The sequence below is a fragment of the Oryx dammah genome, unplaced genomic scaffold, assembly GCF_014754425.2.
Source record: "Oryx dammah isolate SB20612 unplaced genomic scaffold, SCBI_Odam_1.1 HiC_scaffold_9, whole genome shotgun sequence".
Lineage (NCBI taxonomy): Eukaryota > Metazoa > Chordata > Mammalia > Artiodactyla > Bovidae > Oryx > Oryx dammah.
This window is the reverse complement of record NW_024070193.1, coordinates 1794527-1822327: the sequence shown is the minus strand read 5'-3', so window position 1 is coordinate 1822327 and position 27801 is coordinate 1794527. Positions and strand designations below refer to the sequence as shown.

The following is a 27801-nucleotide window of genomic DNA, read 5'->3' as shown; positions in this document are numbered from 1 at the left end:
CACACACACACACCCACACACACACAGACCCATAGACACACACACACCCACACACACACAGACCCATAGACACACACACACACACCCCCCTGCCCAGTCTCCCGAGGAGCTCTGCGTCCTCTGCAGTGATGAGGGCTGCCCTCTAGTCGGGGAGGTCACTGTTGCCCCCCCAGTCCGCCTGCCAGATCCCAGTGCCTTTCCCCTGGCGATGGCCAGGACCCTCCCTTTGGGTGACCTTTACTGCTGTTGTGCAAGGTTGGGGGATTCACCCATTTAACAGATGAGGAGACTGAGGCTTGGCGAGGGGTTGTGGTCCAGCTGGGGCCGGGCTGGGAGGACGGGTCCCAGCACCCCGGTAGCCTGTCTACGTGAGCCCAGAGCAGGCTCTGCCCACGGCCTGCCGGAAGACACAGCCCCGGGGCCCTCTGGCAGCTCTGGGTGCCTGGGGGCGGGGCACTGGCCTGGGAGCAGAGCTGACCTGGGCTGTTCCTCGCTGGTGCCCTGGGGGGATGGCGAGTGAGGGGGGTGACAGTAAGAGGCCCCACCCCTCCCCCTCGCTCTGAAATGCACTGCGTGAAAGGGCTTCCACACGCGGCTGCTCCCAGCAGGCCCTGCGGACTTAGCTTTCATTCGCACAGGGAAGGTCAGTACCTGAGTTCACTGCGTCCTCTGAAGCGCTGGGCTTCCGTCCCCTTCTTTTCGTCCTGGGCTATGCGTTTATTCCTCTGCGTTTCCTGTTTGCTTAGGAAACACAGGCACGCGGTCCAATCGCTCGGCCTTCTGAGAGTGTACGATCCGGACTACCTGCGCCCCCGCCTCGCCCCAGAGCAAACCCGGGCGCTGGAGGCGTGATGGGCAGCGGGGCTCCTGCGTGTGTGTTTGTCGGCCGCCGTGTTTTAAAGGGAACACCGGCCCGGGCTCTGCCCCGTCCTGTGACTGCCCTCTGGGCCTTTAAATCCACCCACTCGGTTAGAGAGCCCGGGATGGCCTCCCCACAGAAGCCGGGCGTATTTGTAGGAGCTGGCACCAGTTCCTGCTCGTCAGCAGGCCTCGAGGGAGGCTGCAGCCTGGCACGGGGCAAACAGGGGGACTGTTGAGCCGCAAAGAACAGTCCCTCTGTGCCCTGAGAGGGCCCCGGTCGGGGCCCAGCTTCCCCTCTGGCCCACCCCGGCGGCACTGGGTCTGGAGCCCGGGAGGAGCCTGGGGAGCTGGCTGAGGCCCTGCCGGCTGCCAGCTGTCCACCGGGCGACCTTGAGCCTCCTCTGGCCTCCTGACTCCGTGCAGAAGCCCAGGGCACGGGGTGGCCCCAGCGAGAGGGTCGAGGGGCTGTCTCCTCGGGGCCCCCAACACGCCACTTCTCACCCATCCCTGCCGGGCAGAAACCCATGATGTGGGCCGGAGTTTCCACCCTGCCTCTTACATTTTGACGGTGCTCCGGAGGCAGCCCAAGCCCCGCTGCCGTGTTCCCTGTGGGCCTTGTGACTCCTGGACCTGCCGGCGTCTTACCTCTGCTGTGGAAATCTCCCAGAGGGCAGTGGGCAGGCCTTTATCTCTTCTAGCCTCAGAAAGGAAGGCAGCAGTCAGCGCTGCGTGGCAGCGTGCCCCGCGTGTGACTACACACCCTCATCAGAAGGGCTCCCTGCCCCCGTGAAGGAAGAGCGGGGCCTACCGTTGCTGTCGGGGGTGACAGGGACCAGGGTCGCGGTCGCCCATTGTGGCCACTGTGCAGTCACTCAGGCTGTGCACTGAGCAAGAGCAGCTGGCAAAGCAGTGCTGCCAAGCTGCAAGCTGGTGAGACGCTGTGTCCACCGGAAGAGGGCGCCGTTTCTGAGTTCACGCACAGACCCGGCAGCTCACTGGCGGAGAGGGGCCTGGCGAGGTGTCTCCTCTCCTCTGAGACGGGCTCCCTCTGCTCAGTTCTCCCTCCAGGAGTCTGCTGGTAACCGGGGGAGAGGCACCTCCAAACACCCTCCTGCATCGGTGGGAGCAGCTTGAGTAGATCCCGCCCAGTGAATCTTCAGAGGGAACGCGGCCCTGACTCAGGGCAGACCTGGGTCCGCATCTCGGCTCTGGCCGCTTCTGGGCAGAGCTCCTCAACCAAGCCCTCCACTTGAGCATCTGTTGCAGTGATACAGTGGTCAAGAATCCACCTGCCAAGCAGGAAACATGGGTTCAGTCCCTGGTCTGGGAAGATCCCCTGGAGGAGGAAATGGCAACCCACTTCAGTGTTCTTGTCTGGGAAATCGCCATGGACAGAGGAGCCTGGCGGGCTACAGTCCATGGGGTCGCAAAGAGTCGGACAGGACTGAGTGACTAACAACAAGATCCCCCCAAAGCCCAAGCATGAAGGACCCTCACGTCTGGGCCCGGCCCCTCGAGCAGGACCTCTTTATTTGTGAAGGCACACTGACTTGAGGACAGACTCGCATGAACTAGACGTAGTCAGCTCATCCACAAGACTTCCTCCAGCACCTAGTGCATGCCAGGCCAGAAAGAAACAGTGAGACCCAAAGACATGACTTTTATCCTTTTGGAGCTGAGTCATGAACGTGGAGTCGGGAATGCGTAACTGGAAGAGAGCACCAGGCAGAGGGGATGGCGTGTGCAAAGGCCCAGGGGCAGGAGCCAGCTTACCAGGTGTGAGGCTGGAGCCAAGTGGAAGGGTGTGTGTGCTAAGTCACTTCAGTTGTGTCTGACTCTCTGCAACCCCATGAACTACACCACTCCAGGCTCCTCTGCCCGTGGGATTCTCCAGGCAAGAATACTCAAGTGACCTCCAGGGGATCTTCCCGACTCAGGGATCGAACCCGCGTCTCTCACGCCTCCTGCATTCGCAGGCAGGTTCTTTACCACCAGCGCCACCCAGGGTGGATGAGTGGGAGGGGTGAGGGGGCGGAGGCCAGAACCGCAAGGGTTTATGGGCATGGTGCCAATCTCTCTCTCTCTCTCTCTCTCTCTGTCTCTCTCTCTCTCTCTCTCTCTCTCCCTCCTCTCTCTCTCTCTCTCGTTAAAGATGTTTGTTTATTCGTGTGGCTGCACTGGGTCTTGGTCGCAGCAGGCAGGACCTTCGATCTTCACTGTGGCGTGTGGGATCCTTAGTTGTCTTATGTGGGGTCTAGCTCCCTGACCAGGGGATTGAACCCTGGCCCCCCGCTAGGAACACGGAGTCCTAACCACCAGGCCACCAGGAAAGTCCCTGCTGCTTGTTTCTTAAGCAGCGAGGAGCCAGGGTTTCAGCCTCCTTAGATCGGTGACTCAGATGGAAACGTCAGTGACGTTGGGTTTGAGTCCTGGCTCTGCTTCCTGACCCAGCCCCCCGCCCCCCGGCTGTGTGACGGCGGGGTAGGTTGTGTTCGGTGGTGCAGGAAGGAGGAGATCTGAAGGGGAAGCTTAGCGGGGTGTCCGGAGGTCGGCTCAGCTGCCCCTGTGCGCACCACGCTGTGCAGTCCGCTCGAGGCGGGAGGGCCAGGCTGCAGTTCTCCAGCGGGACGGCAGGGGGCGCTGGCCGCTCGGCGGCGGCGGGTGGGCTGGCCCCGCGGGCCCCCGCGCGGGACCGGTGGGGTCGGGGCGGCACTGGTCAGGCCAGGCTGGGGCCGCGCCTCCCTCCACTCTCCCTGGCACCCCAAGTGGCGCCTGGACGGCCGATTCAGGGCCGCCGCCCGCAGTTGCCGGCTCTCTGTCTTTCATCCCTCCGGGACCATCCATCAGCTGTGAGCTGAGCTGACGTTTTAAGCCGGTCTAAATTTGCCACCCAGCCCGACCAGGGGACAGCTGGGCGAGACCAGCCCCTGCAGGGGAGCGCTGGGGTGCAGACCCCCGCTTCCCCGCCCCTGCCAGTGTGGTGCGGGTGACGAGACGCCCCTCGTGGGCGGGCGGGCGCGCGCTGGCACACTGAGTGCCCAGGGACTGTTGGTCCAGCCAGTCCGGGCCCCCAGGGGCCTGCAGGCCTGGCAGTGCTTCCTGCGTCCCCCTACCCCGGGGTCCCCGCTCTTGGCAGTGGGCTGGGAGCACAGGGCAGCCCATGTGCGTTCAGTGAAGACGTGTCCTTCCGGCCGGGGGCTGCGTTGCAGGGCAGGATCGCTCACACTTGGGCCATCACTGTCTGTGCTTGGGTGCCCACCGGCAGGGCCAAGCCCCAGGAGAGGCCCCCTGGGAGCCCCCAGGACGGGGCACCGCGGGAGGGGAAGGAGGAGTCCTGGGAGAGGTCCCTGCGCTGCGCTCCGTGTGGTCACTCTTCACCAGGGTGATAATTACTGCAGACATGCCTGAAAGGGAACAAATTGCTGTGTGCTTGTAATTATAAATTGCGTTTCTGACACTCCAGGGGTTTCCAAACCTTGATATCTGTGCTGTTTACACATACATCACAGTAGTTTATGGAAATTACCAGCGAGGCCAGAGCTTTCTGTGGGTCGTGCTTCCTAAGAGATGCTCAGGGTGGCTGTGCTCTGGGAGTCCCCGGGGGACCCAGGCTGAGCCTCGAGCTCTACTCCTCTGTCATGGGCTCAGGTTCTATCTGCAGCCCGATACTTTTCACACGTGGATCCCCAGGCTGGAATCCCGGCTCTGCGCCGACCAGCTCGGGGGCCACCAGCCACGAAGCCCTCTGTGTCCCGGTTTCCTTACTTGGACTAAGTAATGGGACTCAATAACCGGCTCAGAGACCGTGGCACCCAGCTGCAGGCCCTCGGCCTCGGTGCCCAAGGCGCTCCCTGGGCCTGTCCTCTGTTCAGGATGCCGGGAGGCCCACATCCCCGGAGGAGGGGACCCTGGCCCTGGAACCCCGCCTCCCATCCCCCGGCAACCAGGCAGCCCTCCCCGGCCTGCGGGGCCGTGACCTCATCTCTGTTATTTCTTGCTGCAGAGAGTATATTCTCAGATCCCTGGGTTTCTGTTAGTGTGAGACGCAGGCCACAGGTGGGCGTGGAATGATTCCAGGTGAGCCACGGATGCTACATTCGGTGACATGGAACTGTCAGATGTACCCTGCCCCAGGAGAAAGCTGTTCCCCTCCAGGCTGTTTCAGCCCCTCCGATTAGATTACAGATTACACATTACACCGAATGTCTCTTTCACGCCTCTTTATCACTCCAAAAACGCTTAACTACAGGTCTTTCTTTTATAGGAAGTAATATATTTTATAGGAACTAGTATATAAAAAAGGCTGCAAGACAGACAGTGAGCACCCCCCTCCCCAGCCCCCCGATGTAATCGTTATCCAGAGATATGTCTATCAGAGTGTGTGTGTGTCTCTGTGTGTTTTCCCCTTCCTTGTAATATATCTTGTATCTCATTCCGTATCAGAATACAGCAAGCGTCCTTCTGTTTTATAGCTGCCTTCTGTAACATGGATTTTCTATACTTTTAATCTCTGTTTTAAACAAAGACAGAGTGAGCCTCAAGCACAGGCCTTCTGCTGATAACAGGCTCTGAGCAAGCTTTTATAACAGTGTTTGGTTTGGTGATTTACTTTTATGACAAAATTCAATATATGCTCGGCACGAATGACTTTTCACTGATGGAGCAGATATAATGTGTGCTGATATACAGAATACTATTAAGTAATTGGCACACAGGTGCCGTGTGGTTGCTTGGAAAACTAACCTGGGCATAAATCCAGGCCACTTCTGCCGGCTCCCCCGCCCCTCCAACACCCTCCTATAAAATGAAGCCCCTGCCCTATCCTCCAGCCTCATTCCTCACAGCTCACCCATCCCCACACTTCACGCCCCCTTATAGGCCGTTCGTGTACCTGGAGTGCCCTGCAGGGAGTTCCCATTTGTGCCGCAGATCCCAGTCCAGGCTTCACCTGCTCCAGCAAGCCCTCCCTGATGGCCGTCCCTCCGCCCGCAGCTGTTCCTGCCCCTGTGCCAGGTCGATTGCCCACCTTAGCTCCCTGGAGCAGCGCAGGGATCCTCAGACTCCTGCAGGGTGAGAATGCGCATTGCTCGGAATCCCCCCCGGGACCGCAGCTGCTGCTGCTGCTGCTGCTGCTGGGACCACACTCTTGAGTCTCTCACTGGTGGAGGGCAAGTCGCGGGCTAAGTGTCAGCGTCCCTGGGTTCTCAGCTCAGCACCGTCATTAGCAAGCTGTGTGTCTTTGCACAAATTACAGCTTCTCTGGGCTTTGGGGCCTCCGTGAGAAACTGAAATGTGAGCCCGCCTTGTCGGGCGAGTATCAAGATCGTGTGAACACGTGTGTGGAAACTGGGCTGGCACCAACCAGTGTGGGTTGCTTCCTTCCAGCCCCCTGCCACCCAACTTCCCGAGGGCAGGGCCCACGTCTGTTGTGTCTCGGACCTCTGTGGCGCTCGGCCTGTGCCTGGCGGGCACTCACTGCCCACATTCAGGAAGGCACCTGTGCCCAGTTATCAGCTTATTCAACTTGTGACTCAGACATCACACCTGCCCTATGCCCGCTGACTCTGAGTCCGTGAAGCCAGGTCAAGCTGGATGAAGTCTTCCTCCTGCTGGGACCAGTGAAAGTGCAAGTCACTCAGTCATGTCCAGCTCTTTGCGACCCACAGACTGTACAGTCCACGGGATTCTCCAGGCCAGAACACTTCAGTGGGCAGCCGTTCCCTTCTCCAGGGGATCTTCCCAACCCAGGGATCGAACCCAGGTCTCCCGCATTGCGGGCAGATTCTTTACCAGCTGAGCCACAGGGGAAGCCCAAGGGCCAAGGAAGGGGTTAAATCAACAGCATAAAGCAGATCGCAGCGGGGAGTGTTCAACCCACTTAAGAGGAGCTGTCATTCTGGGAGCACTTAGTGGCGTCCGTTTGCAAACCAGGCCTTGGAGCACTTGCTGTTGTAATGAATGAGTGCGTCTATTCATTAAAGCAGAGGGCCGCTGGGGCTCGCTCGGCTGGCCCTTGGTGGCCGAGTGGATGCAACAGATAGGAATCCGTGCTGCCAGCAGGGTGGGCCACGCAGGGCAAGGCCTCACCACCCCCCTCTACCCGCTTGGTGCAGCTGGCCCCCAGTGACGCGCAGCTACTGGGAAAGGAAGCCACATACGTCAGGAACGGTCGTTCGCTTTGCCCCCGGGGGTTCCTCTTTTTAGAGGCGCTTTAGCTCACAGATTCCTTAAGTTATGAGAATCCCCCTGGTTATGAGAATCAGTTTTTCTGAAGGTCAGTTTCATGTGAAGAGGGGCATTGGCTGAGATCAAATAGGACCCGACTGGCCTCGTGCTGGCCCTGAACCAGAGTGAACCTGGTTCAACACAATCCTTCAGCTCATCACAGATTTCCTGAGCACCTACTGCCCACCAGGCACCTTCTGGATGCTGGGGACACCCTGGTGACACGTCATTCCTGTGGAGGAGGGACAGTAAACGGGGGAGCAAGTAACCGAGCCCCATAACCAGGCGGAGATGGACTTTAAGGGGGATTAGACCAGATGGAGCAGCTTCCCCAGTGGCTCAGAGATAAATCCTCCTGCAGTGCGGAAGTCACAGGTGCCAGGGGTTCGGTCACAGGTGCCAGGGGTTCGATCCCTGGGTCGGGAAGATCCCCTGGAGGAGGGCATGGCCACCCACTCCAATAGTCTTGCCTGGAGAATCCCACAGACAGAGGAGTCTGGCGAGCTACAGTCCAGAGTGTTATAAAGAGTCAAACACGACTGAAGTGACGTAGCACGCACTCACACAGCCTGGACGGGGAGAATGAGGCTGTGCTTTATCTGGGGATGGCCTGGGCTGTTCTCAGGCACAGAGTGGGCTCAGGCCAGTCCTGGACAGACAGGAGCGTTTCCTAGAGCTTGTCCCCAGGGGAGGGATTCGGCGCAAGTGTCGTGGGTCACACCCCCCGCTCCCGAGGATCTGGTGTCCTTGCGCCACCAGCCAGGAGGAGAGGGCTGAGCGTGATGGGCTGCGGTGGGGGGCGCCAGTGACCATGTCCTGGGGCTGGCGGGGCACCTGGAGGGGAGAGGGTGGGGAGCAGTGGTGTTCTGGCGCTGACGGGGGTCGGGGAGGAGCCCGTCACTGGTGGAGGCAGCTCCACTTCTCGCTTCTAATTTTCTTCCTGATATTGTCAGACCCCTTGAATCTGCAAGAAATCCGGCAAATGGCCATTTCCCATCCACTTGAACAGACTCCTAACCCAGGTGGCTGCAGCACGTGGTAGCCACAGGCCTTCTGCCCACGGACTGTCTCCAGGGCTTCAGGACAAGCCGTCCGCATCACCCAGCTGCACTCAGCAGAGGGACAGGGAGAGGGTGTGCCCCCAGGAGCAGCCAGCCCGGGAGGGAGGCAGTGGGCGTGTTCTCATCCGTGGCCACCACTCCCATCTTCCTTTACTTCCGCAGTAAACCAGCATCTGCTGTGCCAGGGGCTGGCGGGGAGGCAAGTGCTCCGGGGACCCAGGCTCGGAGGGCTTCTTGGAGGAAGTGACCGTGGCTGGCTGTTTTGTCCACTTCCTCAGTCACCGAGCACCACTGGGCATCACGCGGCCGCTCCGTGGAGCGAGCCTTTCCTGGTGTGGGGTTTCCTCTTCCTTGCCCCTGGGTCCCAACCATGTGGTTCTGTGGTCTGCAGCCCTCCTCGAGGAGCTCTCCCAGGCCTGACAGGATCATTCACCCATTTGTCACCTGTTGGCATCATAACAACTGCATCCAACGTTTATCGTTCATTTAAGCGCCCCTGATACCTCCAGCCATGACGGTTCCCTCTGTCTGGGGCGTCCTTTGCCAGGGCACTGGGGAGGCGGCGCTAAGGAAAAGATGCCCAGTTCGTGGCTGCACCCCACACTGACCTGGGGACTCAGGTCCCTCGTCTGAACAGTGGGCAGCAGCACCCAGTCACCGCGGCCCTTTCTGGCTCTCAGGTTCTAGGGTGTGCTCACATTAAGGCCGCTTTCATCTCACTGTCGTGGTCTGGCCTTGGCCAACCCAAGTCCCAGTGAGTTTTTTTGTGGTTGGACTTAAAATTCCTCTGGCGTGGTGACAGGCGTCTGAAAGCAGGCCAGTTATGTGCAGCAATGGCCGCATCTGAGCCCATCGCCGGGAAAATGACGGAGAGCCGCTTGAGGCTTGCAAGCTGTAATAAGTCTCTTTCAACTCTGCTGTGACACGAAAGTATCCATAGGCAGTACAGAACTGAGTGAATGTGACTGCGTTCCAATAAAACTTTATTTAAAAAAGCAGACAGGGGGCGAGACCTGCCTCCCAGGCCTAATTTGCCTTTGGCTTATTCAGCTGAGCACCTCGGTGTTCCAGGCCCACCGCAGGCACAGGGAACGCTGTAGAGAAGGACGCACGCCCAGCTCTGCCCGGAAGGACAGCACCGCTCTTGGCTGCGATGGGAGAGCAGGGGCAGGGGCATGGGACAGCATGAAAGGGGAGTTTCTGACTTTGACGGCGGGCAAGTCTGGGTGAGTTTCTGGGGGAGGTCGCATCAAAAGCTGAAACCCAAATCCTAGCTGTGAGCCAGCACCGTGGAGGGTGTTGCTGGAGATTGGAGCCAGACCAGACGATGCAGGAGGAGGTCTGTGGGGAGGGACTGCGAAGGTCGGCCTTTGGGGGCGTAGGTGCCTCAGGTCTGGTCAAAGGAGAGCAGGAGGGCTGCGGAAGATGGGGGGGGGACTGTCAGAAGTCCAGGGAGAGGGTGAAGTCGAGTGGGCGGGCGTGTGAAAGGGGCCAAGGCAAGTAGGTCAGCACTGAAGCTTAGGACGATGCAGTGAAACAAAACATTTTCATTCCTTTCTCGCCTTGTAGGCGGGCTCCTACTCACCCCTCAAGGCCCCAGCCTAAATGTCCCTTCATCTTTGGAGCCTCTTGTCAGGCAGAGTGACAAGCTACTGTCTCCAGACTATCTCACACAGGGCAGTGTCTCCCCAACTGTGCCTCAAAGCACAGGCATGGAGTAAGCACTCATGTGTGTTTGCTAAATTAAACGAAAGGACAAGGTGAATTAATTTGCCAGGGGAGAGGTGGGTGATGAGCCTCCCTTTACAGTTGAGGAAACAGAGGCTCAGAAGCCTAAACACTTTGCCCAGACGGCATGCATAAGATTTCTTGCCCGGTCTGGTCATTTCCACTTCGCAGAAAAATTGGCTTCCTCCACCTCTCCAGGCTGGAACTTCTCTCACTCGCCTCACGATTCCTTGAATTATTAATCTGTGAGGCAGTTGAGACAGAGAGCAGAAGCAAAAGGCACAGTCTGCAGGAAGGGAAAACAAGAGAACGAAGAGGCGTCTGGTTTCCCGGGACTCCATCCTCTGTAGTCCAAATGCTAACAGGGAAATTCAATGCCCTTGCTCCAAATCCCAGCCGGAACTCTGTCGCCAAGACTGTCCTGGCGGGCAGCGAGGCCCTGGGCCTGGAGAAGCGCCTGGAATCCTTGGAGAATCCGGATTGTGAGCCGTGTCTGGAGCGCTCCACAGCTGAGGGGAACTCTCTTGGCCCCATTTATTACAGCCTATTTTTAGAGGGCAGGCCAGGCTGGGGTGGGAGTTCTCCACCCCCGTCCCCAACAGGACTATATCAACCCTGCCAACTGTGTCCTCACCCATCTCCCCACCCCCAGCCCGGCTGCCTGGGAAGGTCTTCCTCCAAAGCCCTGGGTGGCGGGGCCCGTGGTGGTGGTCGGGTGGCCGGGTGATACACCTCACTGTGGTGAGGTGATCATTCCCCTAATGATCAGTGATGCTGAGCCTCTTTTCATGTGCTTATTGGCCGTTCATATATCTTTGGAGAAATACCTGTTTGGATCCTTTGCCCATTGTTAACAATGGCTGCCCTGGGTCCTCACAGCTGATGTGTGGGCTTTCTCTTGCTGTGGCGCGCGGGGGCTCCTCTGTGGTGTGCACACTTCTCACTGAGGTGGCGTCTCCTGTTGCGGAGCACAGGCTCTCCGCACACAGGCTCAGTAGCTGTGGTGCACGGGCTCGGTTGCCAGGAGGTGTGTGAAATCTTCCTGGACCAGGGATTGAACCTGTGTCGCCTGTATTGGCAGGCGGATCCTTACGCACTGCAGCACCAGGGAAATCCCCTTGGCCCATTTGTTAAACTGGGCTATTTGGCATTTTCTTGCCGAGTTGTCCACATCCTTTATCTGACATGGATCGCTGCTGGTGGTGTTCAGTCGCCAAGTCATGTCCGACTCTCTGTGACCCCGTGGACTGCAGCCCGCCAGGCTCCTCTGTCCTCCACGGTCTCCCTGAGTTTGCTCAAGTTTATTGAACAAATGAATTCATTGTTCATTGAGTCGGTGATGCTATCTAACCATCTCATCCTCTGCCACCCACTTTTCCTTCTGCCTTCAATCTTTCCCAGCATCAGGGTCTTTTCCAATGAGTCAGCTCTTCCCATTAGGTGGCCAAATTATTGAAGCTTCAGTTTCAGCATCAGTCCTTCCAATGAATATTCAGGGTTGATTTCCTTTAGGATTGTCTGGTTTGATCTCTTTACAGTCCAAGGGACTCTCAAGAGTCTTCTCCAGCACTATAGTTGGAAAGCATAATTCTTCAGCACTCAGCCTTCTTTATGGTCCAACTCTCACATCTATACATGACCACTGGAAAAACCATGGCTCTGACTGTATGGACCTTTGTCAGCAAAGTGATGTCCCTGCTTTGTAATATGCTCTCTAGGTTTGTCCTAGCTTTTCTTCCAGGGAGCAAGCATCTTTTAACTTCATGGCTGCAGTCACAGTCTGCAGTGATTTTGAATCCCAAGAAAATAAAATCTGCCACTGCTTCCACTTTTCCCCCTTCTATTTGCCATGAAGTGATAGGATTGGATGCCATGATGTTAGTTTTTTGAATGTTGAGTTTCAAGCCAGCTTTTTTACATACTAGACCTTATTAGATGCATAATTTGAAAACAGTTTCTCCCATTCTGTCTTCATTTATTTTTAATGTATCAAAGAAAACAGAAGTGAAGAGGAGGAGTGTGGAAATGGGCTGTGCGTTCCTGCCCAGCCTCTTGCCTGGAGCCCTGGGGTACTAAACTGGCCCTGGGGCCTGTCCCCTGCCGAGCTGCAGGCTGAGCCAGCCCAGTCCTCCTTCACTGTTCCTCACCCGCCCCAGGTCCCCATCTGGGAATAATCCTCCTCATTGGCCCCCCTGCAAATGAAAGAGTCAAAAGGGCACGTGAAGAAGCCCCTGCATGCGTGGCTTCCCACAGCTTCCGCCCCCTGCTGACTGCCAGCTGCCGGGCCCTCCAGGAGATGTACCTGGAGAGGCAGGGCTCTGATCCTGTCTGTCAGCTTGAGGAGTCTCCCGACTACATCTGAGCATTTTATGCCTGCCTTCAAGGCGCCCAAGGACAGAGACGTGCAGCTGAGAACGACGTGCCACGACTGCTCGTCGAAGAGAAAGCCACGAGGGGGAGGCAGAGCCTCTTCATTAACCCAGTTAAACTGAGCCTCAGTTTCCCCTTTTGACGAGCCGGACCAGTAGTAACTGCATCACAGTGTTGTAACTGAGGACCAAATAGCAGTAAAAACTTCTAAAATGCTAGTTAGTATCACTTCAAGCTTGCCTGGGGGTCTGGACCTTGTTCTGTGGGTGGGGGGAGGGCAGAGGGTCTGGAGGGCTTAGGGAGAAAGAAGCTGCTTCCATTAGATCCTCACCAGAAAGCCCCCCAAAGGGTGTCCTCAGACTCGAGTCGGGGGACCCACTCCCCTGTCTCGGGCTGGGGCGTTGGAGCCGAGAGCCACACCATCTGGGAAAGCGCGAGCCCCGTTTTATAAACCGAGGCCAGAGTCAGGATTGGCAGGGCTTGGCGCCGTTGGCATAGTAGGCTACAGTTGGCTGGTTTGGGGATTTTGTATCTGCTGTGCTCACACGCTCAGGAGGGACATATGTCTGCCAGGGGGCTCGGTCTTGGAGCCACTGAGTAGTCCTCCCAGGGGAGGGCCTATGGCTAGGGCGGGGAATGCCGCCGCGGGCGAATCCCGCCCCTGCTCAGGCCCCGCCCCCGGCGCGGGTCCCGCCCACCTCCATGCCCCCTGCTGCCCCGCCCCCTGAGAGCGGGTCCCGCCCTCGCCCCCGGCGCGAGGGTCTCGTCCCTCCTCCCGCGGCCCCGCCCCTGGCACGCGGGTCCCGCCCCTCACCCCGCCCCCACGGCCCCGCCCCCTGAGAGCGGGTGCCGCCCCCGCCGCGCCGCCTCGCCCCTCCCCGCGGCCCCGCCCCTTCCCCTCCCCCACAGCCCCGCCCCCTGCGGCCCCTCCCGCGGCCCGGCCACATTCCTCCGGCCCGGCCTAGCGCTGCGCCTGGCGGGCGGCGGCGGGGCGGGCTCTGCCGGCCTGGGGCTCGGACTTGGGGCCGGGAGCGGCGGGGACCTGCGGTCGCTGGGCCGGGCGACCCGAGCTGGTCGCGTGGCGGGCAGGCCGGGCGCGGGCGGTCGGGTGTCGGCCCGGGTCCCGCGCGCCCGGCCCCGCCAGCTCCCGCCGCGGCCGCCATGTGGTGCCTGCACTGCAACTCGGAGCGGACGCAGTCCCTGCTGGAGCTGGAGCTTGACAGCGGGTGAGGACCGGGCCGGGAGGGTGCGAGAGGGCATGCGGGGCCCCGGGGGCCCGGGAACGCGGGGCGGGGTGACCTCGCGCGCCCCCGTGACTGTCGGCCGGGAGCCCGCGCGGGCGAGTGCCGTGTGGGACCGCTGGGAGTGGGTGTCCGGTGCTGGCGGGGGAAGTGCGGCCAGCGGGCTTCTGTGCCGCGCCTGGCTGCAGGCCTGCTGCTGGACTGGGGCCTGTGTCGGGCGGACCCCGGGGGAGAGCGCGCGGGGCTGCGCAGGTGCGCTGGGGCGCTCTGGCCGGGGCACCTGGGCGTGCGCCGGAGCGGCTGGAGCCCCGAGGTTGGGTTCTGCGTGGCCGTGACTGAGCCACGGGGTTGGGGTTGTCTGTCGACGTGTGCCTGGTGTGGTCAGCGATGGAGTTAGAGGGGATGAGTGTGGGTCCCAGAGACCATCCCTGCTCCGCTCCGGGGGCCTGTTGGTTGGTGGCTGGCTGAGCATCTGCGGGCCTGTGTTTACGGAGAGAGGGGGAGAGTGTGTGTGTGTGTGCTGGGAATATTGATTTCTTCGCTCTGTCCGCCAGCACAGCTGCCCCCGAGCTGTCTGCAGGCCCCTTGAGGAGCAAGGCTGGGGGCCGGAGGGGATTTGTTGACAAACGGTCCTGGCTTGTGTCAGGCCTCCTGGGAGGGGGGACCCACCTGCAGCCGTCTGATCTCTGAGTTCAGAAATTCTGCAGCTTGTGTCTGGCAGTTGCACTGAGAATGCACATATGTCCCCCTCCGCACACACCCCCCGCCCCGCGCCCGCCCCCTCCCCCCCAGTCCCTGGGCTGGCGGCTCCACGTGGGGTTGTGGGGGTGCGGTTCCCAAGGACCCATCGCTCCTTGCGTCTGGGGCGGAGGCCAGGCCGGCTGCAGCTGCAGGGCCAGCTGTCTGGAGTTGGTGGCAGCAGTCCGAGAAGGGGGGAGCGGTCCATGATATTCACATCCTACACGAGCGCTGCCGCGCACAGCTGTCCGCCCCGCACTCACCTGCATCGCTCTCCTTGCTCCCACGTCCCCGTATCGCCGGGCAGCACGCTGGGGCTGAGGGTCCTGTGGTCAGCATCACAGCTCTGCGGTTTGAGTGCCGGCTGCGTACAGGCCCTGCTCTGGGTCACTGAGCACAGCCTGGAGCCACTGTCTTTGTGGGACCACAGGCCAGGGGACACAGCCGTGCGCACAGCTCAGAGCCGTTGTCCTGAGGGGTCTGTCTGTCCGCGAGGACTGTTCAGCCTCGCCCTTCCTGCTGGGACGCCCACGCCACCTCTCCTGCGTGTCTCCCGGTCCCACGTCCCTTCTCACTGGCTGGCTCTCCGCGAAGCCAGTCTGAATCCTCCAGCTGCAGGGAGGCCCGCTGGGGCCCATTTGCGGTCAGAGCTGGTGACGAGCAGCTGCTCCTCGGCCTCTGCTCAGGCCCAGAACACAGCTCCTCCTTGGGCCTCTGAGCAGGTGGGACCCATTTGCTGCTGAGTGCCCAGGGGGAGGGTGGGAGAGGGTCAGCTTTGCCCTGGCCTGGGGAGGCTTAGCCAGCTTGCCCCTGACCTAGAGTCCTTCCCGGTGGCCCAGAGAGGACTCAGCAGGCTCCAGAGGCCTCGGGACACCCCCAGTGTGTAACAGGTCCAAGACCACCCGTCCTGGAATGGCTGTGACCACCCCCGGCCAGCAGCACGCCAGGAACCTGTCCTGGGTGCTCTGTGCTCTAAGCCTCTCCCGCCCTCCCTTTCTACACCAACAGAGTGAGGCAGGGGGGCCAGGGTCCTGACCAGAGTCTTCCAGGGTGAGCCCAGAGTAAACCCACGTGTTCTGATGGTGGCCTGTGCAGGGTCCCTGCCCGCCCCGCCTCTGTCCTCGGGGCTTCGCTCAGGGAAGTCGGACTCTGAGCTGGTTGTGCTAATATTTACACAGCTTTGGTTCAGAAACACGGACAGGGCTGCCGGCTGCACAGTCAGACGGTGTGAGGCTGGACAAGTAGGTCTTTCTCGAGGAGTCTGGACTGGGCCCCAGGAGCTCTGGGTGCAAGTGTGTGCGGGTGTTACCTGGCTCGGCTCTATGGAACGTGGGATTGCGGTTTGCCCAGCGAATCCGAGAGTCCAGGGCAGCTCAGGGCATTAGGAAAGGGGCTCAGGGAGGCAGACAGACTTGATTGCAAACCCCAGCTCAGCTCTGTGAGGTCACGCAAGTTTCCATACCCCGTGAGCCTCAGTTTCCCCGGCCGTGACAGGAGATGGTGCTGCTGCTTCATGGAGGGGCCCGAGGCCCTCCCAGTGGGTCTGGGAGCCCTCGCCGGGCTGGCCACCCTGGCCTCCGTCAGAAGCACGGTCACCCGGGTCAGCGCCTGGCTCTTCCCCCGACCCGGGACCTGCTGGGTTTTCTTCCTTCCTCTTTTGTAAATTTCCTCTGCATTGTCATGACATGTGGAAAATCCGCCTGGTAATGAGCCCAGAGGCAGGGCATCCACACAGGGGTCATGGTCTTGGAGGTGGCCCGGGTCCCCTGGACCGTCCGTGTGTGTCTGTGCAGAGGCTGTTGAGTCGGATTGGTCGCTGGTCCTCAAAAGCAAATGGTAATGAGTTTAAAGGTCGTTACGGCTCTTAAAGAATTAATTGGTCTGGCCTTAGAGTATCTGGCTGTTCCCACTGCATGAGGGGAAGCTGGCGGTGATCGTCGGGGGGACGTGGCCTGGTGCCTTCTGTCTGCCGTGGCTGCACCTGAGTTGAGCGTGTGCCCCCCACGCCCGGGGCCAAAGCTTGTGCACTGCACCAACCACGTGCTGGGCATGGCCGTCCTCCACGCATGAGACACCGGTGGACACACTCGCTCCCAGGCCCCCGGGGGCTTGTTCTCTGGAGAGACGTGTGCAGCCTCAGGGGCGGCCACATCTCGCTTCCTGTGTTCCTTTATTCACTCACCAAACCGTTACGGAGACCTGCCTCTGCCAGGCCCCAGGTTTGGCGTAGGGGAACAGATGACTCGTGTGAAGCCGTGCGGCCCAGCGCCCAGGCCTCCAGGTTGCACAGAGCCTGACTTCCCAGCCGCGTGGCTTGGGTGTGTCGCCTCCGCTGTCTGAGCCTTGCTTTCTCACCCATGACACGGGCCTGGATGCCTCGTGGGGCTTGTGTGGCTCGGCCTGCTGGCAGCCTTCCGCCCCGTCGCCACATGCTCCCTCTGCTCGCTCTCTTGCTGATGTCTGGGCTGAAGGCTGGTTTCTGGAGTCTGCACTGGGGGCTGAACCACCTAGTTGCTCTCTTTTCTGTTGCTCAGCCGCTTAGTCGTGTCCGACTCTGCAACCCCATGGACTGCAGCACGCCAGGCTCCCCTGTCCTCCACTGCCTCCTGGGGTTTGCTCAAATTCACGTCCATTCAGTCCGTGATGCTGTCTAACTATCTCATCCCCTGTCGCCCGCTTCTCCTCTTGCTTTCAATCTTTCCTAGCATCAGGATCTTTTCCAGTGAGTTGGCTCTTCTCATCAGGTGGCTGAAGTATTGGAGCTTCAGCATCAGTCTTTCCAATGAATATTCAGGGTTGATTTCCTTTAGGATTGGCTGGGTTGATCTTGTTGCAATCCAGGGGACTCTTGAGAGTCTTTTCCAGCTCCGCAACTTGAAAGTATCAATCCTTTGGTGCTCATCCTTCTTTATGATCCAACTCTCACATCTGTACATGACCACTGGAGAAAACCACAGCTCTGACTATACGGACCTTTGTGGGCAAAGTGATGTCTGTGCTTCTTAATACACTGTCTAGGTTGGTCATAGCTTTTCTTCCAAGGAGCAAGCGTCTTTTAATTTCATGGCTGCAGTCACCGTCTGCAGTGATTTTGGAGCCCAAGGAAGTAAAATCTATCACTGCTTCCACTTCTCCTTCTGTTTGCCATGAAGTGATGACTCTAATAGCTTTTAATGCCTTCTTCGTACGTGGCTGGAGCTTCTCTGCTCCTTGATGGAAAGGACTGTTCTTTCCATTCTATTTCCTTGGTTTGCAGCTTCCTGACATGGAGATGGTTCATTGTGAACTTCAGGCCCAGGTGTGGAGCCACAGCCAGGGTGCCCTCCCTCCGTGTATAAATGGGGAAGCTATGACGGCCTTGTTTTTTCCTCTTTGTTCCAAGGTTGTTGTAATAATAATAAAAACGACAGCAATGGTTGCCGTTTGGCGAACTCAGTGAAGGACTTAGTTCTCAAAGCAGTTTTTGAGAAAGAGTATCTTCTATGCCCCTTTTTCAGTTGGGGGAGGGTTACGTGACTTGCCCAGGTCACCAGCCAGTGAGTCTAGCAGCTGAGATGTGGTCTCTGCCTGCCTGACCCCGAGGTCTGCACTCTTCACAGCCAGGCTGTGCTTCCTCTGGGACTCAGTAATCTCCAGCAAAACAAGTCATATCGCAAATGGAACCTTTCGTGTGTTCCCCGCAGCACAGAACAGGAGTCTAGTAGCCCCTGCTGTGGGGATTCCCAAGGCATTCCCGAACGTGCCAGCTGGCTGGCAGGCAGATTGTCTGTCCTCCTGGTGTCTTGCCGGACACTGCAGACCCCAGACACTTGGGTGGGATGCCAGCCAGACGAGGCCCCCGCTTCCTACAACTTGCCGCTCTCTGTGGGTAGCACGCTTGCCGCAGGCCAGTCTCGGTGTGGCATGGTGTCTCGGGGACAAAAGCTGACTGTCCTCTGACGTGCTGAGGGACCAGTGTGAACACAGCCGGCCTGCGGGTGGTGAGGAAGCCCAGGGCCACAGCCTTTGACAGCCCTGGGGGGCACACGTGCCTGTGGGCTGCTGAGTTCCGTCCCGTGGGAAGAGACAAGGGCCAGTAAGAAAACCGGAAACTTTGAAAACAGCCCCCGCGGGGAGCCTCCTGGTTTGGGTTCCCCGGAACGGCCCAGGGTCCGGGCAATGGGGGTGTCTGTCTGCATGCCGACGTGAGCACTTCCTCCCGGTGCCCGGCGCTGTCTCTGGCTGGGAGGCTTGGTGGTGTGACAACTGGACGTTTCTCCGAGGGAAACCTTGAAAACGGTGCCTTAATGTATCATAGTAAGAGCTCAGTACGTGTGAGCTACGGCCGTGCTCAGGGCCATTCTTGACCCTGACTATTTCAGAGAAGGGGGCCTCCCCGGGAGCCCGGGCGTCGCGTCACGTCCCCTTTCTGGACCTGGGCGTCCCTCTCTGTGGGTGAAGAGCCGCGGGACCCGGGGGTCGTTTGTTCAGGGAGGGGGCTGGGGCCAGCAGCTAGGAGGCGGATGCTGTAGACTGTCTGTGACCAGGGGCACGTTCCTTAGCCTTACTGTGCCTCGGTTCCCCCATTTGTAAAAGGTGGGTGGTGGGAGGCGCTCCTTAGATGAGCTAGTCTGCATAGAGTGGTGGACAGTCGCCTCTGGGTCTCTGCAGAGCCGGGGGCTCCAGGACGTGGTTCCCAGCCGGGAGTGGGTGGCCCCTCCTTTTGGCCGCGGGCTGACCCAGGGCTGCTCCTGCTGTGTGGTGGCGTTGAGTGCGGGCCCTGAGGGCAGCGGGTGAGAGGAGGGGCCCGGTTGTGGGCTTTGGCGGGTACATTTGTCGTCCCACTCGCAGCTGAGGGCTGCACTTCCCCCGCAGGCTAGACCGTGTTGTGTCCAGGGCCTCAGCAGAGCCACGTGACGTCGGCCACGGGACGGGGAAGCGGCCCCACTGGTGCCCAGGACTTGCGGGCAGGAAGGGGACCCTCACCTGGCTCTGGTGGGTCTGGAGTTAACAGAGGTTTGAGCCATGCTTGAAACCAGCTACAGGACAAAAAGGACGGTGTCTGACGTTTGGGTGGCCTTTGAACCTTGCACACACCTGGCCTCTCTGACCCTCTAAGAGCCTTGTGACGTGGCTGGTATTAGTCCCATTTTACAGACAAGGAGACTGAGGTGAAGAAAGTGAAAATCACACAGTCAGCTTTGCACTGCGTAGATCTGGTCTTCTAGTTAGTGTATATCTTCCTCCCTTCCTGACGTGGTTGGGGGAGACGGGGCTTGAGCTCTCTACAGTGGGGATGGGGGAGACGCAGGAAGGGGGTGTGGGCGAGGAACAGGACCCGCCACCCGGGGCTCGGACGCCAGCCCAGCCGCCGCACAGGGACGCGCACAGAGTCCACTCTGCGGACGCGCTGCCCTCGAAGCTCCGGCCAGTGGCCTTGTGTCTCAAAAGCATGTTTGCCGCGCCATGAGGTCACTTGGGGGTGAGAAGTGTCTTCCAGATCGCCGGGGCCTTAGGAGTGCGGGTGCTGGGGGGTGCCGAGCTGGTAGCCTGCGGTCAGGGAAGGCCACCTGCTCCCGGGTTCTTATTACCTGGTCTGACTTCCCCGTGTAGAGCCCGGTCAGGCCCGCAACTGTGCCATGCGGGGAGAGAAAGTGACTGGGAAGCGCTTTCCCGTGCTGTGTGCCCGCCCCGGGCAGGCTCAGCCATGCAGACCCAGGCTCTGTTTTCCATCTGACCCTCAACTTTCTCACAGTCATAAATTAACCGTGCTGGCTTTGTTACTTTTTTTTCTCCCTCACTCAGTAAAAATGGCCAAATGGCCCAGGAAGTTAGACGACAGGCCTCGATGTGGACAGCAGATTCCTAGCGCTATTTTAAACTCCTCACCATGGAAACTCCCCAAGCGTTTGCAAAGGGCGTCATGGCCCCCACGGGCGCTTTTGCTTCCTCGCCCCTGGATTAGGCAGTCCCAGACACTGTGCGGATGTTAACTCGAGGGGCCGTCGTGTGGTCGGCCTCGTCTCTGGCGGCGGAGCTGTGTTCCCCTGGAGGGTGCCTCCAACTGTGCCTGGCGGCCAGTCGCTGCCAAGGGGCCCGAGTGACGCCCACCCCATAGGGCAGAGCAGGCCCTCCATCAGGCCTGAGACAGGACCGGGGCTCTCTACTCCTGGTCCCCATGGGGCCCTGCTTGCTGCCCCGCGACCCCCTGTGCCCTAGTCTCCCCCGAGACACATGGGTCCCTCCTCTTGCCCGGCCCCTGAGTGGCCTGACCTGCAGCCTCCAAGCCCCTTCTGTCTGGCATGGGAGCCCAGGCTCCCCCAGGCACTGCCTGGGCAGCCTCTGTGCCTTCTGTCCATCTGCCCTGCAGCTCCTGCCCTGGCGCCTGAGTCCGTCCCCCTCCCTACACTGCCCACCCCGGAGGCGGCAGTCAGCCCGGACCCCGCCACACACACACAACCCCGCTCCCTGAGTCCATCCCCCTCCCCACCTGCCCACTCCAGAGGTGGCAGTCAGCCTGGACCACATACACACACACACACACACACACACACACATACACACACACACACACCCCACACACACACCCCACACACACCCCACACACACACCCCCAGCCAGAGAGCCGCCTGGTCAGCGGCCCCCTCCCTCCTCAGGTCGTGGGTCCCATGCTCGGATGCCTGTCTCTGAGCAGAGGCTTGCGAGGGCCTCTGGGTGTTGCCGTGTGGCCCTCACAGCAGCCTTGTGAACTGCACGACACCCCCATCTCAAGGCTGAGAAGCTGAGGCACAGAGGGTCCTAGCCGCCTGCCTCAGGGCACGCAGCTCCTGCCTGCCAGGCGCCAGACGGGTGGGGCTCTGTGCTGCTGTGGGAGGTCGAGGGGCAGCGTCCTGACCTCCCAGGCTCTCGCCGGGGGGCCGCATGTGGGGGGTCCGTCACCACGCAGCAGATTCAGGTCCTGGGAGCCAGGCGGGAGGGGTCAGGGTCAGACAAGGCAGGCGGGCCCCCCCCCCAGCCCGCCCCAAGAAGAGACAGAGGAGGTGAGGGCATCCAGCGCCATCATGGGGCGGGGGGGGGAGCCGGCAGCCAGTGTTCAGTCAGCTCCCCCCCCCTCGCTAGGTTACATCCCCTCGGTGCCTCAGTTTCTCCATCAAGTAAACAGGCAGGCGAGAGGGCCCCTGCCTCGGGAGGGTGCCGCCTCCAGCTCTGAACACGAGCTCTTGCTGACTGCCAGCCCCCAGAGGATGATGACAGGTTGTCCGGGCAGTCCTGCCCCGGGGAGTGTCGGAGGGGAGGCAGGTGTATGGGAACCCTGAGTGTCATGCCCGCCCATGCTGAGTTTCCAAGCCTGCCCTCCAGGGCGACAGATGTGTGCCTCCCAGGGTCAGCGGGGTCCTGAGGCCTCTTGCTGGCGATGCCCCCTCCACTGTGGGCACCCAGCGTCCCAGGAGGGCCATGGACACCTCCAGAGCCCACAGCCCTGGGGGACAGGGCCCTGTGGGGGCGGGTGTGGGCGCCGGCTCCCAGGAGTCGCGATCATGACAGAGATTTTAAGTTGGCAAGGACCTGGAGGATATGTGGGTTTACAGGGCTTTGTGGCGGTGGGGGGCTGGTCAGGCAGGCTGGGGGCCCCGGCTGGGTGGGACTGCAGCACTGGGTCGACAGTGTCCGGGCCCCGAGTGGGCCCCGCGCCCAGTCCCGGCCGACAGGGTGGGCCGCCGGCGGGGGGCCTGCGCGACGGGGCCGCTCTCCGCCCGCCGGCTCTCCCGAAGCCCGTCTCCCCAGCCGGTGCCTCCTCCCTGCCCTGTCGGCATCCCTGGGGCCCGGCCCAGCCCCGTCTGCTGGAGCCTGCCACAGAGAGCTGCTTTCTTTAAGTCCCTTTTGCGCGCATGGAAATAACTAGAGGCCTCTGTGTTTAATTTGGCTCAGCCGGGAGGATTTTTGGCCGTGCGTGTATGTATGTGCATTCGGAAAAATCTTTCCAAGTGTGCCCTGGCATCGGAAGCCCGAGTCCTCCTGTTGCAAACAGTCAGAACCAACAAGGGCTGCCCTGGCTTCGCTGGGGGCAAGGGTCTTGGCGGGAAGCAGTGGCCGGTGAGACACACGGACAGGGACGGGTGATGCCGTCTGCACCTGAGACGCCGCGAGGGGAGCAGAGGTCCCAGCGCTCAGGTGAGCCGAGGGCAGGCTAAAAGGACAGGGCTCTACGCGTGACACTGGGGGTCCTGGCTCCCCGCACGTGCCGAGGCTGGTCCTGGCCTGGACGCCACGTGTCCTGCGTCTCTTTCTGGCGAGGCTGGTCCTGGCCTGGACGCCACGTGTCCTGCGTCTCTTTCTGGCCTCGACAGAACCTCACAGGCTGCCCGCCAAGCCCTCGTCTCCCACGTGCCGAGCCGAAACAGCGCCGTGCGCTCACCTGGGTGCTGGCAGTTGGCACAGCGGGTCCTCCTGCGGTCCCCACATGCCTGCTGGGTGGTTGGTGGCAGGACTGGTGTCCGTTGCTTCGCGGAGGCCGTGGAGGCCCAGAACGGGGAGGCTACCTGCCCCGGGTCGCTCAGCCCAGCAGTGGGGCAGCTGGAACTCGAGCCCGTCCGGCCTCCCCTCGAGCCCGTCCGGCCTCCCCCCGAGCCCGGGCCCCGCGTTCCATGCGGGCGCTTCCGGAGCTGCAGAGCAGCATTCCCCACACAGAGGGGTGAAGGGGGCTGCCCTGGGTGGGCACACCCCAGGGTGTCGCCTGGGCGTCCGGGGTCAGATGGATGCTTTTTAGGACTTCCCTCAGCTCAGTCGGTAAAGAATCTGTCTGCAATGCAAGAGAGCTCGGTTCGATTCCTGGATCGGGAAGATCTCCTGGAGAAGGGAATGGCAACCCACTCAGTATCCTTGCCTGGAGAATCCCATGGACAGAGGAGCCTGGCAGGCTACAGTCCGTGGGGTGGCAAGAGTCGGACACGAGTGAGTGACTAAACCACACCACTCTCCGCGTGAAACGGAGGAGGGAGCGTGTCTGGTGAGTCGAAGCTCGGTGGCCACAACGACCAGGGATCGTGGTCATCATCCGAGTGATGGCGCCACGTCAGGGGGACCCTCAAAAATCCAGCTGTTGGAGGGCGCGGCAGGGCAGAAGGCAGGGCGCACAGAGCCGTGGGAATTCCGGGGCCCTGCCCTGGGGACTTGGTGTCCTAATTCAGGCTCCCTGAGGACGGCCGGACCCCGGGCTGCAGACCTGATTCTGCTCTCTGAGTCGGTCGTGAGTGCTGGTCCTCAGCAAGCCTGTGAAGCGGACGCAACCGGCGGGAGGGTGGCGTAAGGCCCGGAGCCTGTGGGTGTGGTCGGGCTGCGGGGAGCGGTGGGACTGTGACCGTGGAGAGAGAGCCCCTGTGGGTGTGGTCATCCCCACACGGGAATGTGCGCCCACGGGGCCTGATCCTCAGGGGCCCATCTGGAGCTCTGTGCTGAGAGCCCGTGAGCCCCTCATGGGGAGCCCCGTGCCCCCGAGAGCTTTGCCTTCTCATTGGCCCATGAGGAGACGCCGGGTGGGCGCCAGGCCTCCGGGCCGACGCCAGGGTCCCAGATGGCTGGGCCCCACCCTTGCCTCGGTCCCGGCCCAGATGGCGCTGGGGAGAATAAAGGGCTTTCTCACGGCCCGTCTCTGCACTTGGCCGCGGGGCTGGCGTCAGAGGCTCGGTTCTCCCGGGATGCAGACCTGGCCCCTGGCCTGCTGCTCGGCCCCCAGGCGTGTGGGGTAGGAGCCCCAGGCCGATCCGGGCCCCCTGGGACTGATGGTGACGCAGTGTGCGCAGCATCGCACCAGCTCGTCAAGCCAGGCTCGACGGCCGGCTGTGTGCACCGGCCCCCACCCAGAGCCCCGGGGTTCCCCTGCCAGCTGGCATCTGGCCCGCCTGAACGTGCACGTTTGCCGCCTTGGAGGGAGTCGGCTCCCACCTCCCGGCGGGGCCCCCGTTGGTACGGGCCTGCAGGCCTCCCAGGGCCGGGCACGGGGGGGCCCAGGGAGCCACGCCAGGGTGTCCCCACAGCGGCTTTGTGACTCGAGGCCTGGAAAGCAGTGTTCTGGGTGCAGAACACGCATCTGTCCCTCCAAGAAACATGCCAGGCCCGCAGCCGTTTGGGGTGGTGGGTGGCGAGCACAGACACGGGCCCGTAGAGGCGGTGCCTGCCGGCTGGGACCCAGGGAGCCTGTCTGCCCGCAGGGGCCTGTGCCCCTGCTTGCTGTGAACAGGCAGGGAGGGAGCCTGGCTGTGGGCAAGGGCGACAAGGTGACCTGAGTGCCGTGCCAGGGCCGGGGGGGCCACCCAAGGATCCTAGAGGGCGGGCGTTCAGGGTCCCAGGCCCTGCCCCGGGAGGGAGGGTAGGAGTGTCCCAGGCCAGCTCTGGGCCCCAGCCGCCTGTGGGCCTCATCCTTAGCGTCTCTGAGTGCGCTGGGCGGACCCCGGTCATGGGCAGCATCGCTCGCATAGCATCGCCGTTCATTTGTGCAGCGAGGGCCCTCTGAGCTCCCCGAGCCTTGTCCCCAGCCCTGGGGGCCTGAGCAGGGGGTGTGCACCCTTCCCCCTGCCACTGGAGTTGGCTTTCTGAGGCGGCGATGCGGCAGAGCAGGCCTTCAGGCTCCCAGCCCGCAGTGCAGAGCGGGGCGGTGGAGGCGCGAGGAGACACCTCGGTAGCTGAAGGACCCCCTTCCCCACCCCTCCTGCCACATGACCCTCACGCCCCAGGCTGGCCACACCCCGAGCCCTGGGCCGCGCTGGGCTGGACCTGACTGCAGCCTCTCGGGGCTGACCTCTGACCCTCCGGCCGTCCGGGCTGTTTTGATGGGAGTGACTCAACATGGAGCCGCAGGGAGGTCCGGCCTGGCTCCAGCAGGCGGGCAGACAGGCCTTCTTTATGTTCTGACCGAGGCCCACGCCAGAGACGCTGGAGCCACCCCCCCTGGGGGCCGGAAGGGCGACTTGGAAACAGGCTGGCAGGCCGGGGCAAGGGGCTGGCGGCCCAGCGGACGCGTGTTCCTCCCCTCTGGCCATGGGCTGGAGAGAACAGGCCTGTCTGAGGAAGGGCGTGGCCCCAGCCCCCTGGAAGGGTTCCCGGTCGTCTGCAGGGCTCCTCGCCCTGGCGCCCTGTCCCGATCCATGCCCCGCGGTGGCAAAGCTGAGGCTCGGGCAGGGGGTCAGACCCCCCACGCAGTCTCTCACCGGCTCACGTTGGGACTCCGTGGGGCAGTGACTGCCCTACAGGCCCCTGGGACCCGGGGCAATGCCCCACGGCGTGGGCATCCCAGCACCGCACTTCTCCCGGTGGGCCACGGCGCGGGCATCCCAGCACCGCACTTCTCCCGGTGGGCCATGGCGCGGGCATCCCAGCACTGCACTGCTCCCAGTGGGCTTGCGACCCGTCTCGCCAGCAGCGGCTGACAAACCGGGAGGTGCTGGATGCTAGTGTAGGGAGCAGGGCTCTAAAAATAGCCTCCCACTCAGAAGAATCCATTGTTCTGGGTCCTGTATTTTTATACGTGTACAAAAGCCGCTCCTGGAGGCCTCTGTGCCCATAATTAGCGCCGGTGCTGAAGCCCAGGAGGCGGAGCGGGGCTGGACCTCATCCCCAGCAGGACAGGCCTTGGGGCAGCGGCCGCAGTCCCTGCCCAGAGGGGATGGGGCAGTCAGGCCAGCGAGCTGTGCCCACGTGGCGTGGAGGGCAGTGGCTGGACAGCTGCAGGGGGCCCTTCTGCTGCCCTGCCCTCCTCCCCCGACCCCACCAGCACCCCCCATTCTTGGTCTTCCCAGCTTCTCCATGGCCTCTGCCCCTCCCAGCCCCCCGGTGTCTTCCGGGACCCGAGGACAGGCATCGGCGTCTCCCTGCTCCGGCCTGTCACTGGCCCGTGATCCAGCCACTTTCCCCTTCCCGTCACAGCCGGCACAGGCCTCTTGTCACTGAGGGTTGCTGAGGGTTGCTGCAGGGAAGGATGGAGGTGCCTTTCCAGAACACCGCTGCTGTCTACCCCGACCACCACCCCAGCTGAACCCGGGACCCTTCCCTGGCCTTGCCTCGGTGCTGGGGTCCAGCGCCCCCTCTGCATCGAACCGTGTGGGTCCTGAACCCTCGGGTTCCTGCAGCCCCAGGCGTGGCCCACCGGCCCTGTGCCCACGGTGGACCCTGCCTCTGCTGCTCGGCCTCAAGAAACAGGGGTCCTGAGCAGAGAAGAGCCCTCCGTCACCGCCCAGGGTCCCTCCCGGGGTCCAGACAGCAGGCGCCTGCCTTCCAGGGAGCTTCCCGCCTCAGGCGCTGGTGCCTGGGCTCTGCTCGCCAGCCTGTGGTGCCTGGTGTGTCTCTGTTACCGTCCCGATGCCAGCCGTCGCTGTAGCGTCCCCCGCGTCTCCGGCCCTGACCTGGCTGTGTCACAGAGCTGGCTTCAGTGAACGTTCACGGCCCGGAGGGGCCAGCCCAGGGTGGGAGGAGGGTTGCTGGGGGGCTCCTGGGGAAGTCAGATCTCCCAGCGGGCTCCCAGGTTTCGTGTCTGCATGGTGGTCTCTGTGCAGTCCGCCGCCCGTGTGTGTGGTTTGGTGAATAAGACTTCCCGGGTCCTGAGAAAACCTCTGCTGCTGAGTCGCGTCAGTCGTGTCCGACTCTGTGCGACCCCATAGACGGCAGCCCACCAGGCTCCCCCGTCCCTGGGATTCTCCAGGCAAGAACACTGGAGTGGGTTGCCATTTCCTTCTCCAATGCATGAGAGTGAAAAGTGAAAGTGAAGTCGCTCAGTCGTGTCTGACTCTTCACGATCCCATGAACTGCAGCCTGCCAGGCTCCTCCGTCCATGGGAACTTCCAGGCAAGAGCACTGGAGTGGGGTGCCATCGCCTTCTCCAGAGAAAACCTCTAGTGACGATAAAACTGGTGAGCTGCTTCAGTCACTCTCCTCTTTAAATGCTTTGTTTGCTTACTGCTTCCGGCCGTCCCGGGTCTCGGTGGTGGTGCCCGGCCTCCATGGTGGTGGCGTTTCTTGCGAACCGTGGGCTGTTGCAGCAGGACCCTGGCTGGGCCTGGGTTTGCAGGCCGAGCTCTCGCTGTGCACACAGCCCTGGGGCGGTAAGAACCTTTCGCTGGTGTGAAACCGGGCTCAGGCCAGAGGGCGGCACCTCGGGGGGACTTGGACCGTGGCTGAGGCTCTGCGCCCTCGGCATCGGTGAAGCAGGCCCGGCCCCAGTGCCCACAGGACAGGCAGGCGGGTGTCCACCCAGGGCTGGCGGCTACCACTCAGCTCAGCGATGGATGCCGCCCGGAAATATGTTCTCTGCTCATTTTATCGAAGAGAAGCTGGAAATCGGGATGAACGAACGTTCCTGGTACCTATTTCTAATGTAAGGAAGAAGAGGAAGATGGTGACCACCACTCTGTGTAGACCCAACAGAGCCACATGGGCAGGACTCGGGGGTGGGCGTCCAGAGGCGGGACTGGGGGGCAGCGGGCAGGGAGGGGGCTGGCCGGCCTCTCCTCCCGGGCCTCAGCTTCCTCCTCGTCCGACGGGAGGTGCTTGGCCGGGCCATTGGGATTCTAGACGGCCCACGGGTCACGACTGGCCAGGACTCTTTGAAA

General features: G+C 61.6%; 1 protein-coding gene across 5 annotated transcripts in view; it reads left to right on the top strand.

Annotated features, from left to right (window-relative positions):
• Positions 1–27801, top strand: part of IQSEC1 (IQ motif and Sec7 domain ArfGEF 1) — a 139259-nt gene that overhangs the window by 73582 nt on the left and 37876 nt on the right. For 3 of the 5 annotated variants that reach the window (XM_040246669.1, XM_040246667.1, XM_040246670.1), the window contains exon 1: positions 13268–13471. The exons of the other annotated variants lie outside the window; for them this stretch is intronic. In XM_040246669.1, coding sequence (XP_040102603.1) covers positions 13407–13471 — 65 coding nt within the window. In that variant the 5' untranslated portion in view covers positions 13268–13406. Of the gene's footprint in view, positions 1–13267; positions 13472–27801 lie in introns of those variants that run through there. 5 annotated transcript variants of the gene reach the window in all.